General features: G+C 44.2%; 1 protein-coding gene and 1 long non-coding RNA gene across 36 annotated transcripts in view; one reads left to right on the forward strand and one right to left on the reverse strand.

The window, feature by feature from the left end:
- The window catches only part of PHF21A (PHD finger protein 21A), a 219,553-nt gene that overhangs the window by 189,161 nt on the left and 16,218 nt on the right, over positions 1-14,174 (forward strand). For all 35 annotated transcript variants that reach the window (XM_070071253.1, XM_070071251.1, XM_070071184.1 and 32 more), the window contains 2 exons: positions 1,171-1,464; positions 11,496-11,594. In XM_070071253.1, coding sequence (XP_069927354.1) covers positions 1,171-1,464; positions 11,496-11,594 — 393 coding nt within the window. The remainder of the gene's footprint in view (positions 1-1,170; positions 1,465-11,495; positions 11,595-14,174) is intronic.
- On the reverse strand, positions 1,054-9,633 carry LOC138849061 (uncharacterized). Its single transcript, XR_011387442.1, has 2 exons — positions 9,304-9,633; positions 1,054-1,677 (listed from the first exon to the last, which is right to left on the reverse strand). It is a non-coding gene; the product is annotated as an uncharacterized lncRNA (long non-coding RNA).

Below are 14,174 nucleotides of genomic sequence, written 5' to 3' on the forward strand. Positions count from 1 at the left end.
AGAGAGCTGGATCAGAAGAGGAGCAACTGGGACTCGAACCAGCACCCATATGGGATGCCAGCACTGCAGGCAGAGGCTTAGCCCATTACGCCATAGCGCCAGCCCCTTCGTGCATGTTTTTAACAACACTTTTGTTTTATTTTCCAGTCCTGTTTTGGTAAACCAAACATAAACGAGGGTAGCTGCAGTGAGATAAAAAGTAGACAGATTTGAGAACTCTTTAGGAAGTAGGGTTGGAATAGGAAGCATCACGAATGATTCTGAAGTTTGTCAAGAAAAGGCCCCTTACTAAGGTGATTATAGAGGAAGGAAGGATTGGAAGAAGAAATTGGTAAGTGTTAGAAAAATTGATTTTGAACTTCTGATGAGATGTCCAAGGAGAGATGTCTAACAGGTAGTTGAAAATGATCCTGAAACTCAGGAAATGTCTCTGGTCCGGAGTGGGAGTCTTCAGTACATAGATAGTAACTGAAGTTGTGGGAGGAGTGAGCGCTGCCAGCAAAAGTGAGACCATTAGAAGGAAAAGGGGTTGCAGGTCAAAATCCTATAGGAAGAGTGGACCCCAGTGGAGACTGAGAAGGAGTAGGCCATACTGGGTAGTGAAGAATGAGGAGTTTACCTTCTGACGGCCTGGGACAGCAGCGGAGGACAGCCCAAGTCCCTGGGCCCCTGCACCCATGTGGGTGACCCAGAAGAAGCTCCTGGCTCCTGGCTTCGGCCTGGCCTAGCCCTGGCCATGGTAGCCATTTGGGGAGTGAATCAGCAGATGGAAGATCTCTCTGTTATTCTCTCTCTCTGTCTCTCTCTCTCCCCCTTCCAAAAAAATAAATAAATTCTAAAACAAAAACAAAATGGGGAGTTAGAGGGCCAGAAATGGGAGTGAACTGAAGCTGTCCATATAAAGAAACCTGGAAGGTGAACTAAGACCATTGGCAACATTCTCGCCCCTCTGGGCATAAGAAGTACAGCGTTCTGAGGTGGTATTTGGGTCTTCATGAGTTATGTGTCCTAGGAGTTGCAGAATAATAATACCAAGATGAATATCAATAAATACTTGTATGGAATACCATTTGGTTTATGTAGAGTGGAAGATTGGGCGGTGTTTTAGATTTACAGGACATCAGCAGCTTCTTTAAATAATAGAATAATTCTTCTTTCTTTCCCTCATAGGTTCGACCCAAGCCTGTGGCTCAGAATAACATTCCTATTGCCCCTGCACCTCCTCCCATGCTTGCAGCTCCTCAGCTTATCCAGAGGCCCGTCATGCTGACCAAGTTCACCCCCACAACCCTTCCCACTTCCCAGAATTCCATCCACCCCGTCCGTGTTGTCAATGGACAGACTGCAACCATAGCCAAAACGTTCCCCATGGCCCAGCTCACCAGCATTGTGATAGCTACTCCAGGGACCAGACTCGCTGGACCGCAAACTGTACAGCTTAGCAAGCCAAGCCTTGAAAAACAGGTACGGGCAGTGTATGCCTGCCCTGGGCAGTAGCTGAGCCGCTCAAGCACATGGTGGCTGGGGTGTGTCTAAATACATCTTCTCCAGGGCTCTTCCCCAGGACCTGCTGCGTGTGAGTGGTAGTTCATTCATATGCACTGGAAAGTTGGCTGGATCTCTCCCCACCTTCCCCTTGTGGTGGCTTCGGATTTCTGTGTGAGTGAGCTCCCCCTGCTGGTTCAGATGCAGAAATTCACCGATGGGCGGCCATGGTCAGGAAAGCACATGAGGTAGTAAACAGAAAAAGCCGTATTAGTTTTTGAGTCTAGTAAAGAGTCCAGATGAGGAAGTGACTGTGACGATCAGGAAGAATAAACAGGGAAAGGGGTTTCATTTCAAAGATTTTTCTTGATTGTTATAGATAATTGAGGAGCACTTCCCCCAAAACAATTAAAATTTCCAAAAAGCATTTTTTTAAACTCTAGGGCAAAGATGGCAAAATTTTTTGTTTCTAGAGGCCATGTGGGTATTTATAACATCATTCCCGGTCCATATAAAACTACCAACTTAACATTAGCCTGCTTTAAGTTTATTGGATGTCGGGTCCTGCCTGTGCTTGCCTTGGCAGGGCCAAACAGATGATCTCACAGGCTGGACACTCCCCTCCTCTGCTCTAGAGGGTGAAGACGCTCAGTTAAAATATTGAAAGCTTTCATTTAAATTTTTTAAAATCAGAATTTCACTTCTTGAAAAATGAGGCTGAGGCGGGCGATGAGGCACTCAGCAAGTCACGCCACTGCTGGGGCGCCCACAGACTGTACTGGAGTGCTAGTTCAAGTCCCCACTACTCTGCTGCCCATCTGCCTTCCTGCTAGTGCACCCTGGGTGGCAGCAGGTGACGGCTTAAGTACTTAGACCCCTACCACCCACGTGGGAGATTTGGATGGCACTCCTGGCTCCTGGCTCCTGCCTGACCCAGTCCTGGCTGCTGAGGGCTTTGGGGAAGTGAAGCGGCAGATGTAAGCTGTCTTGCTCTCTTGTTCTCTCACTCTCTTGGCTCTGCCTCTCAAGCAGGTGAAAATAAACAACATTTTTATTAATTAGAATAAATAAATAATATTAAAATGACATTTTATTTAAATTAGACTACAGTATATTACAGGTAACCTCCAGAAATACTTCAAGGTCCTGTGGCAGAAAGACTTATAAAAAGAAGAAAAAGGATTGCTAGGCAGTCAACTCAGCTGTTTCCTATTTGAAGACAGGCCAGTGATGAGAAAGAAGTTTTGAAGGAATCCACTCTCTTCCAGGAAAGTTGCTTTCCACAGTTGTTGTCCTGCCTCCGACGGCTCAGGCCTGTCTCCTTTGAGGGTAACGTCTGGTGATCCTGAGCCGCCTTCTGGACAGCAGCCCATGATCCTGCTGGCCAGATAGGGGGCGTAAGGACTTCCCTGCTTCCTGGGCCTCTATGATCAGAGAGGCCTCACGCATATAACACCAGGCCTTCTGTCTCGGCAGCTCCAGAGCTGGCGAATCTTGTACTGAAGCCAGATTCCAAAGTCCAGCAGCCGGGATCCACAGGCGAAGGCACCTGCCCCTTCCTGGGGAGCCTGCTCGGTGCAGGACACTCAGGAGATCCTTGCCTGGAGCCCTGTGCTGGCCCTGCTGGCTCTGAGCAGCCCTGGCGTTCCACCAGAATGTGTTTTCACAGCACTACCTTAGAATTCTAAAAATCATTTCTCTTCCATAAAGATAATTCTTGGAGACAAAAATACTTTCTGTTTCAATATATTTTTAATTTCTGGATTTTTCTAACCACAAAGGTAACATGTGAATGCACTTAAAAAAACAAACATTACAGAAAAATGAATTATAGAAAATGCTCTCCCTCATAATCTGTAGAGAAAGTAAACTCCATAATTTTATAATTTTACATCCAGGACTTAATTGCTGTTAACTGTTTAGATTATATTCTTCCAGATGTTTTCTGGATATATGGTAACACATTTTTAAAGAGGAAAAAAATCAAGCTACAGTAATGTGCTCTTTTTCCACTTAGTAGATCCTGAACATCTTGCCATGGCCTGGGCTTCTGTGTTGGTAGAGCTTTTAATTTGAGTTATAATGACATAGAAAGGTATTCAAGAGACTTACGAATTTAAAAAAACAATTTTTTTGAAGCAGTGAATTCCATGGTCTCTCGTTGTGATTTAATAGGGGAATTCAGTCATTGCTATTTTAGTTTGACAGACCAGTTGGCGTAACAGTCTGTCACATCACCAAGCCCAGTCAGCAGAGTCTCTTTAGACTGGATTCCATTTTCAGAATTCTCCCACTTCAGATCTTCCTACTGGTCTCCTTTTCTCTTGTGTGCTTCGTTTCCAGGATCACACGTGTAGCCGGTAAGAGAGCTCAGAGATGGCAAGAATGAAGCAGTGTCAATAGCCGTGCGAGTGTCACTTGGAACCCGCTCATAGGTTCCGACGTTCTCTCTGTGATGGGTTCCTCTCCGACCTCTGCTGTGTCTCTTAGGGGGATAACAGCGTTCATTTGATAAGAACGTGTCAAGTGCTAGGAGCTGTGGTGAGGCAGAGCCCTTTCCCGCGAGGAGCTCGCTCTCCAGCATTTGGACCAGAGAAGAAAGCGCAGCACCTTGTGAAGGGCCTGCGGCCCCCACGTCCTCATAGGGAAGGAAGGAGGCAGCGCCAGCAACCACAGCAGTGGTTTCACTTCTTCCTTGGTCTCATCCCTCATTAGAGGCCACCTTGCGGTGTGGCTCTGAGAAATGAGTGGTGGTGTTCAGAGAGCTTGGAGGCTAAAGGCGTGTTTTAGAAAAGGAGATGGAACCAGATGAACATGTTTCAGGTCTCACACCACTTCCCTCATCCTCTGCAGCACTCTCCGAAACAGGCTAACACCTGCTGATGAGGAAACGCGGTAGTGCTGAAAGTCCATTAGACTATGCGATGCCTGGCAGGGCGTTCGTTCCTTCTCCACACCCTGCAACAAAGACACCTCCAGATTCCAGTCTTACCTCTTGATGAACCTGACTTGAGGACTTCCCTCAACCCGTTTTAATACCGACGCTGTAGTACGGAAAATAGATCCAAGTGACCAAACTGGATTTTGCTTTGCTTTCAGTCCAAATTTATTTAACTTGGTTAATGAAACCATTTAGATATCTATTTATTTGCATGTACCTTTGATTTTTTTCATGCAGCCAAGTCTAAGATGGTGAATTCGAAATCTAGGGTGTAAATGGTTAAATTACCTCTAGACTTGTGTAGAATTTTTAGATCATGTCTTTTGTAATACCAAATTTTCTATATATAACACAAATTCAAATAGCCATGAATGTGAAGCAAGAAACATAAATGAACACAGCTGGCTAGAGTAAACAAGGAGACTTTATTTCCCTGCTTTCAACAGGAACATGAGGACAGAGGGAGCGCTCGGTTATTCTTCCTTTCCCTGTAGCGCAGTGAGGAAGGCAAGCGTAATACTGTCTGGCAGTAGGAAGTGGAGACCGTGGGGAACTGCAGTGGCGTGCCCCGTCTCGAGGAAGCAGCTGCGTCTTGGCAGTCACTGGTTGCTACCACAGAGAGACTTCTTCAGGAAAGCCCCAAATCCAGGTGTTTTGGGAAGCTGCGTAGTTTTTTCAACATTGTCTAGGCAAAAAGAACATCTGCAGGGCAGCTTCAACTCTGGATAAAGTGGTTTTCAATTTCTGTTAGTGACCAAACTTTATCAGTCTTTATTGTTTCCTAACCTAATTTTTTTAATTGAAGTGAAAGTCACACCACATAAAATTAACCATTTTAAAGTGAACCATTTGGTGGCATTTAGTATATTCACAGTGTTGTGCAACCACCACCTTTGTCTAGTTCCAAAACATTTTTGATGAAATAAAACCCAGTGTCTGTCAACAGCTCCTTGCCATTCCCCGGTCTGTAGACGTATGTGTCATGGACAGATCACATGAACACTCGTACATACGTGACCCCTTGTGTCTGGCCCTTTGCTTCGCATCATGTTCCTGAGGTTCATTCACCCTGCAGCGTGCGGCAGTGTTTCCTCGCCTTCCAGTGGCTGAATAACGTGTGCGCAGCGCAGTTTGTGTAGCGTTCACCTGCCGATGGGCTCTGGGGTTGTCCCTCCTTTCAGCCACTGTGTCCGGTGCTGCCAGACAGGCGTGAGCATTCCATCCGCTCCGCGCCCTTGCCAGTGCCCACTGTTCCCCCTTTTTTGTTCTGTCCATAGCCATCCTAGTGGCTGTGATCTTGACTTGCATTTCCCTGGTGACTAACAGTGATGAGCCTCTTGTCACGCCTTTGTTGGCCGTTTAAACGTCTTCTCCAGAGAAATATCTGTTCAAATCCTTTGCCAGATTTTAAATGCAGTTGTTTGTCTTTCTGTTGAAAGTTTATTAGACTCTTATGAGAACTGTGATTTGCAGATACTTCCTCCCGTTCCATCAGTTGTCTTTTCACATTCCTGATACTGACCTTTGATGCACAGCTCATTTTTTGTCTTGGTCTTACACCCTGCATCCTTGCTGAATTCATCTATTGGCTCTAATAGTGGTTTTGTGGATTCTTTGGGATTTTGCTATATATAGGATCATGTCACCTGGCTTTTGTGTCATTTTCTTGCCTGATCGCTGTGGCTGGAACATTGCCAGTGTTGAACAGCAGTGGTAGAAACTTCCTTGTCTTGTTCCTGGTCTTCAGGGAGCGAGGGAGCCTTCAGGGTTTCCCCATTGAGTATGATGTTAGCTGTGTTTTCTTATAAATACTGTTTGTAAAATTGAAGAAGTTTTCTTCTGAATGTTTCTATCAGATCTTTTTGAGTTAAAAGTTGTGTTTATTTAAGGTAGACAACACAATGGTTGGGTCTGTATACACATAATGATGTGATTACTGCATAATTAACTGCATAATTAAGCTAATTAACATACCCACTACTAACATGATACCTTTGTGTGGGTGTGGCTGTGGGTGTGGCTATGTGGTACAGTAATGGATTTTGACAATTGCTTGTGTTTTTTTTTTTAAGATTTATTTATTTATTTGAAAGGCAGAGTTATAAAGAGGCAGAGAAAGAGAGAGGTATTCCATCCACTGGTTCATTCCCCAAATGGCTGCAACAGCTGGAGCTGTACCAATCTGAAGCCAGGAGCCTGGAGCTTCTTCCAGTCTCCCACATGGGTGCAGGGGCCCAAGGACTTGGGCCATCTTCTGCTCCTTTCCCAGGCCATAGTAGAGAGCTATATTGGAAGTGGAGCAGCCGGCACTTGAACCAGCACCCATATGGGATGCTGGCACTACAGGTGGCAGCTTTACCTGCTTTGCCACAGTGCCAACCCCAACAATTGCTTTTTCTTCAAAAATTTGGGTAATCATGTATTTTTCCTCTGTAGTATGGTATAGGAAGAGTCTTCAAGAATATACGTTACGAAAAAAAATGCATGAATTTCAGAATTTTTTGTACCAAAATGAATTAAGATATTATTGAAAATTAATTAATTAAAATATCTTTTTATTTTCCATGGACCTTAAGACTGTCACATTACTTTGCTTTTCTTATGTTGAACCACCCTTCCATTCTGGGATAAATCCTGCTTGGTCACGGTATATCATCTTTTCAACAAGCTGTTAGGTTCGGTTTGCTAGTATTTTGCTGAGAATTTTTGCATCTTTATTCATAAGCGATCTTAGTCTGTTGTTCTATTCTTTGGTGTCTTTGTGGTATTGGAGTAATACTGGAAGGAATCAGGACTCTCTATTTTGGAAGAGTTTAAGAAGGATTAGTGCTAATTCTTCTTTAAATGTTTGTTAGAACTCACTGTAATAATGCCATCTGGTGCTATACTTTTTGATTTGGGTAAGGATTTTGATACTAATTCAGCCTTGTTGTAGGTGTGAGAAAGTTTTCTATTTCTTACTGAGATAGTTTTTATAATATATATGTTTGTAGGAATTTGATCATTTCGCCTATACTATCTAATTTGTTGGATATATTCTCTTTTCTAAAAAGAGATTTATTTGTTTATTTGAAAGGCAGAGAGTTACAAAGAAGCAGAAGCACAGAGAGAGATCTATCTATCTATCTGTCTATCTTCTGGTTCACTCCCGCAAATGGCCATAACAGCTGGAGCTGAGCTGATCTGAAACCAGGAGCATGGAGGTTCTTTTGGGTCTCCCACGTGGGTGCAGGGCCCAAGGACTTGGCCGTCTTCCACTGCTTTCCCAGGCCACAGCAGAGAGCTGGATCGGAAGTGGAGCAGCTGGGTCTCATATGATGCCAGCGCTGCTTTATCTGCTATGCCACAGAGCCAGCCCCTAGATATATTCTCTTATAATCCTTTTTATTTCTGAGATCAGTAATAATGTCTCCCATCTTCATTTTTGCTTTTCTTTCTTTTTTGTTCTAACTAAATGTTTGCCAATTTTGCTAATCTTTTCAAAGAATCAACTTTTGATTTTGGTGATTCTGTTCTCTGTTTCAGTTCTCTGCACTCTAACTTATTTATCTATTTTTCTGACATCTGCCAGCTTTAGTTTTGTAATTCTTCTTTCTAGTTTTTAAGAAATTTGGGTTATTGGTTGAAAATTCTTTTTTAATGCAGACTTAGTAAGCTGTTGATGCCCCCTGAGCACTGCTTTCCGTGTGCCACATAAGTTTTGGTGTGTTGTGTTTGGTTTTCATTCCTCTCATGGTACTAATTTCCCTAGTGGTTTCTTCTTTGACCTTTTGGTTGTTTAGAAGTATGTTGTTTAATTTCCACATACTTGTTAATTTTCATTTTCCTTCTGTTATTGATTGCTTTCTGTTATGGCTAGAGAAAATAGTTTGTATGATTTCAGTCTTTTAAAATTTATTTGATTTGTTTTGTAGCCTTGAATATGGTCTAACCTGGAGAATGTGTCACGCACACTTGAGAAAAATGTGTATGCTGTTATTGAGTAGAGTGTTCTTCATATGTCTGTTAGGTGTCGTTGGCCTGTATGTCATTCAGGCGTACTATATCCTTATTAATCTTCTGTCCAAATGCTATCTGTTACTTGAAGTGGGATATTGGAATTTATTTCCCTCTTCCATTCTGTCAATGTGTGCTTCATGTATTTTGGGGCTCTGTTGTTCGGTGCATATATAACTAGTATATCTTCCTTTTGAATTGATCTTTTTGTCAATATAGATTGACCTTCCTTGTTTCTTGAAACAATTTTTGACTTCAAGTTAGTTTTGTCTAATGGCACGGTAGCCATTCCTAAACCCTGTTAGCTACTGAGTCCATGAAATAGCCCTTCCCATCCTTTACCCACCAGCCTCTGTGTGTCTTTCGCCCTATAATGAGTATCCAGCAGATAGCTTATAACTGGCTTACAGACTCTAATCTGCTGACACTTAGCATGATCACTGGGAGGAAGGACTTGTGCCATTTTACTTGCTTTCCACGTATCTTTCACCTTTTTTGTTCTTTAACTCCTGAAATACTGTCGTCTTTGGTATTTTTTTTTTCCTGATGTACCATTTTCATGCCCTCTAATGTCCTCTTCAGTGTATGTTTTAAATATTTTCATAATGGTTCCCATGGAGAGTATAGTTAACATTCATAAAATTTTAGCAATCTAGTTTGAACTGGCCCTAGCTTAGTTTCATTAATATCCCAAAATTCTGTTGCTCTAGCTGTGATTCCCTCCCTCATGCTGTTATTGTCACAAATTAAAATCTGTATGCATTGTGTGCTCACTAATATAGATTTATAATCATTGTGTTATGCATTTGTTTTTTAATCACTTAGAAAACAAAATGAGACGTTACAAATCAAAAATACTGTGGTACTAGCGTAATGTTTACCTGTGTAGCAGCTTTACTGGAGTCCTTACTTCTTCAGGTAGCTTGCAGCTACTCCTGTCTTCGGTTCCTTCATTCCTGCTTGAAGACTCCTTTAGAGCTTCTTTCTGGGCAGGTGTATCCGTGAACATCTTCGATGCTTTCCGGGAGCGTCTTCTGTTCTCCTTCACTTTGAGGAATAATTTTGCAGGATGTGGAGTCCTTGGTTGATGGAAGATTTTCCTCTCAGTGCTTTGAATTGGTCGTTCTGCTGCCTTCTGGCCGTGGCTGAGCTGCGTGCTTCTGGCTCAGGGTCCCTCACAAGTTTGCAGTGAGCTCGTTAGCCAGGGCTGCAGTCTGTCCTGGCGGGGGCTGGATAATCATCGCTAAGCCCAGCCACGTGGGCAGGCCTGGCTTCTCTGGCTGTTGGCAGGAGGTTCCGTTCCTCACCACTTGGGCCTCTTGATGGTGCTGCTCGCAGCCTGGCAGCTGGCTTCGCCCGGAGCAGGAGATCTGGGAGAGAAAGACACCCTCCCTAATGTTTTGATTTTTTTTTTATACTTCTTGATATTCCTTATCTAGCAGTTGTATGACTGTACTCTTGTGTGAGAGAGAAATTTGAACTTAGTGGAGAGGAATTGATTGACCCTTCCCCAGAGGCCTCTGAGCGCCTCGTTCAACCTTGGCTTGGGAGTAAGAGACTCCCAGGAACTTCACGTAGCTTTGCAATGGAGCGGCACCCGTAGAGTGCACGTCTCCTCTCCCTCCTGCCTCGTACTTCTGGCCTGCACATTCAAAGAACTGTGGTCATCTAAGGGCCTCAGCTACATCCCTATAGACAACTTTCCCAGTGGTGGTTTGTTGTATAGATGGGATGTGTACCTTTTGGTTAAAAACTCAGGGAGGGAGCGAAAAGAAGGGAGAACTCCAGTGATTCTCCTGGTAGGTCCTGCTTCTTGCTCAGAAGATCCGTCAGCTCTCCACTTGGTCCCTGTTCTGCTCAAGGCACAATCCTGGACACAAAGGGCACCCAAACAAGGGGTGCATAATCCAGTCCCCACTGCCATGCAGCTTGTGGCGTAGTGGTGGCAACGTGACAGCACACCAGCTAGAAAGTAGAACTCAGGGCAGCATTTGTGGTCCAGAGCAGTGGTGGCTACTGCCTCAAAAAGACAGGTGCTAACACTTTCGTAACGTAGTAACTTGAGAAACACAGAGAAGATCTGGAAGTGGCCAGGAAAGAAGGTGGAAGATCTTTGTGATTTGGTTATTTTTTCGTCTCACAGTAGGATGATTTTTGAGAACCTGTAGTGTCCTGTGCGTGGGACTGAGGTCTTTCACTTGACTCCTGCCCATCAACAATCAGATAATTTCATCCTCACTTATTCAATTATATGATGTCACCATAGGAAAAGACCATTGTGGCCACATTCTCTTCTCAGTTTTGAAAAAGTAACTTAGGCTTGTATTTACAGCTTTATATCCACTGTTGTAAAATCATTTCAGTATTTACAGCGGACTTTATAAGCTGAATTAGCCATCAGACCACGTTGAGAACAGTGATGCAAGCCCGGCTGACGAACTTGTGAGCTACCATTTGTGTTGGAAGCTACTACTGCAACTAGTGTTTCTGCTGTTTGTGTGGATGCTTCTGGAAGAAGAGGGGTGGGAATGGCTTTCCTTGGCAACTGCATCTCTCCTCAGATGGGTCATACGGGCAGGTTGTAAATGTCCCAGGGACAGGTAGTTCTGCCATCTCCCTTAGACTCTGAACTTGTACCGAAACAGAAGAGCCTGTGTGTAAGAAGAGTTCAGCATCCTTCAGATCTTACCCGTGCAGTAAGCTGGGGTGGCCCACGTGTAATGAGTGGGTTTGCTCCTGGGGAAACTACCCCCATGTCCCAAAATACATTGAAATCAGAGCAGCCTCTGCTTCCTTCTTCTACGTAGAAATTAACCACATTTTTCTTTCATAGAGCTTAGACTGTAGTACATATCTGCTCCAGTTATGCAATGTGCTGACTTAAACTGGGGCTTCCCATTTTGCCCCAGCCCACCCCATGCAGCATGAAGTTCGTAACATGAACCCCTCTCTTCATGTGTCCCACACTGAGTATGTGCTCCTCTCACTCCTCGTGGCTGTAGTTGAACTGCTCTGTGTGTTCATGCTTCTAGTAAAATGAATTCTGAATTCCCTTCTGATCTTCTTCTCCTAGACAGTTAAATCCCACACAGAAACGGATGAGAAGCAAACAGAGAGCCGTACCATCACCCCACCTGCTGCACCCAAACCAAAACGGGAAGAGAACCCTCAGGTACGTTCCTCTCTGCAGAGGCATGGCGCAGCCTGCGGCGCGTGGTTTTTCTCACACGCCAGAGCAGACGTCTGCCAGGGAGTGGGCTGATGTGCCTTATCTCGTGCTTCCCGGTTAGTCAGCAACGGTGTTGGCAAATCAGGTCGGCCGAGGGTAGGTTTCCTAGAATGTGGTCCTCAGGGTGTGTGCACGCCCCGGCACGTAGGCATTTTGGGTGTCTGAAAGGAAAGCTTTAAAGCCATGTTGTTCATACACCTGCTACAGATTTGAAGTGCATCTAACGTAGTTCTCCCGGCTGTCCTGTCTCGTTCCTCATGATGAGTATGCTGCCTCGGCTGACGTTTACAGATGTCCAGTTTACCCAGCTAATAGCTGTTGATATTATTGATTACACTTGTTAAATGTGCATTTTTGTTATTACCAGTTTATTGTATTAGAATTCCAAATCCCAAATGAATTAGTAGTTCAAAAGGAGTTACTGAAACCTAAAAGTAGGGATAAGGGCTAGGCATTGTGGTGCCATGGTGAAGCTACCACTCAGGACACCCACGTCCCGTATTAGAGTGCCTGAAATAGAGTCCCGCCTCCACTTCCAACCCGGCTTCCTGCTGAAGGTACTGGGAAGCAGCAGGTGACGGCTGAGTTCCTGGTATGGGCTTCAGCCCGACAGCCCAGCTGTTGCAGGCATCTGGGGAGTATGAGCTAGTGGATGGAAGACATTTTTAAATCATTCTCTCTCTCTTTCCCCTAGCCCCGGTTTTCTGCCTTTCAAATAAATAAAAATGAATTTAAAAAAAAAAAACTTTTTAAAAGTAAGAATGAGGGGCCGACGTTAGGCAGGCAGTTACGATGCTGGTGAGGACACACGTGACTCGTATTGGAGGACCTGGGTGTGACCTGCACTCCAGCACCTGACTCCAGCTTTCAGTTAGCACAGACCCTGAGGGGCAGTAGTGATGACTCAAATAACTGGGTTCCTGGCACCCATGGGAGAGACCTGGGTTGAGTTCCCAGTTCCTGGCTTTGGCCTGGCCCTGCTCTAGCCATTGTGGGCATTTGGGGAGTGAACCAACACTCGAAAGCTCCTTGTCTGTCTCTATCTCTCTCTGCCTCTCATGTAAATAAGTAATTTTTTAAATGAAGGAATGAAAATAGTAACATCCATAGCACAGTTTATATAGAATCATAAATATAAATTGCAAATAAGACCCTCATGCAAATACAGAATACAGATCTGTCCTTGGACAAGAGCGTATTTTAGTTTGATGCTTTTGCACAGCGCCTGTAAAAGAAAGATGTGGACAGGTAACCTGATGATGACTGTCTGGTGGTTGGGTTTTATTGGCCCGGTAATCCATTTCCCTCTATTCTCAGTGCATTCTTGGGAATGAAACCTTGTCAAGTAGTGGCAGGAAGCCATCAAAGCTTTGTGTCATGTTTTTTAAAGCGGTGATTTATTAAGCCAGTCTGGGTTTTTCTAAAACAAGTATGGAATGTAATTCTTTCTGATATGAAATGAATTTTTACTTTTATCTTTAAAGAAGGGACCAAAACCTGAACCATGAAAAGAGGTGCTAGTCACACAACTTGCTGAGAAACTCATTAAACCATGCACAGAGGTGGTGACAAGCATCAGGCTTGGAGCAGGAAGAATAGAACAAACTATTGGCAGGATTTCTTTATCAAAGGAAACTGAAGGCTATCTTATGTCAATGACACAGTATGGGCAATCAGGGACCATCATGGATGGTGGCAGATAGGCCACCTTTGCATTGGCACAGTCACTACCTTTATAAAGAGACTAAATTAGCTCTTATGTGTATGGGTTTGGGTGTGTATGTATATGATACAAGTTCTTGACAACTTCTATCATTCCACAAGAGAGGGTTTTTGTTTTTGTTTCTGTTTTTTACGTAATATTTATGTTATGAGCTTGATCTAAACTGGTGAGTTGGATGTGAGGAGCCAGAAAAGGTGCTGGTACTGGGTGATCTGACTCTCTGGGTGCACGCTGCAGTGTTACTAGGGAGTAGTTGAGGGACAGCCTTGTGTGATCTGGTTATATTTTGAAGGAATGGTTAAAAGTAGCAATATAGTTCATTGGGAACCACAAAATGTATCCCCATTTCAGTGTGCAGCATAGAAAGTAGGCAGTGAGTCCAAGACTGCTTTTCTTTACCAGAGTATTCTGGCTGTCAAGGGGATAGGTGCCCACTTGAGTTTTTAAAACAAGGGCATCTCCATGTTCTCACTTGCGTGAGAGTCTTGAATAGGCCAAAGCAGCCTAATAGTTAATGTTGGGGACAAAGACCCAGCTGGGCCTAAAACTCTAGGGGAGTATGTCTCTCATCAACTGATGATGGTGTTTACTCATCAGAGAAAGAAACTGACAATGTATTATTTGGCATAATCAGAAACCACTATGGTGGCATGGTGGGTTAACCCACTGCCTGCCAATGGCAATTCTAGCTTTCCATGGGCACTAGCTGAGTCCCGGCTGCTCCATTTCTGATCCAGCTCCCTGCTAATGCACCTGGGAAAGCAGCAGAGTACAGTCCAAGTCCTTAGGCACCTGCACCC

This window comes from Oryctolagus cuniculus, chromosome 1, assembly GCF_964237555.1.
Source record: "Oryctolagus cuniculus chromosome 1, mOryCun1.1, whole genome shotgun sequence".
In the NCBI taxonomy this organism is placed as follows: domain Eukaryota; kingdom Metazoa; phylum Chordata; class Mammalia; order Lagomorpha; family Leporidae; genus Oryctolagus; species Oryctolagus cuniculus.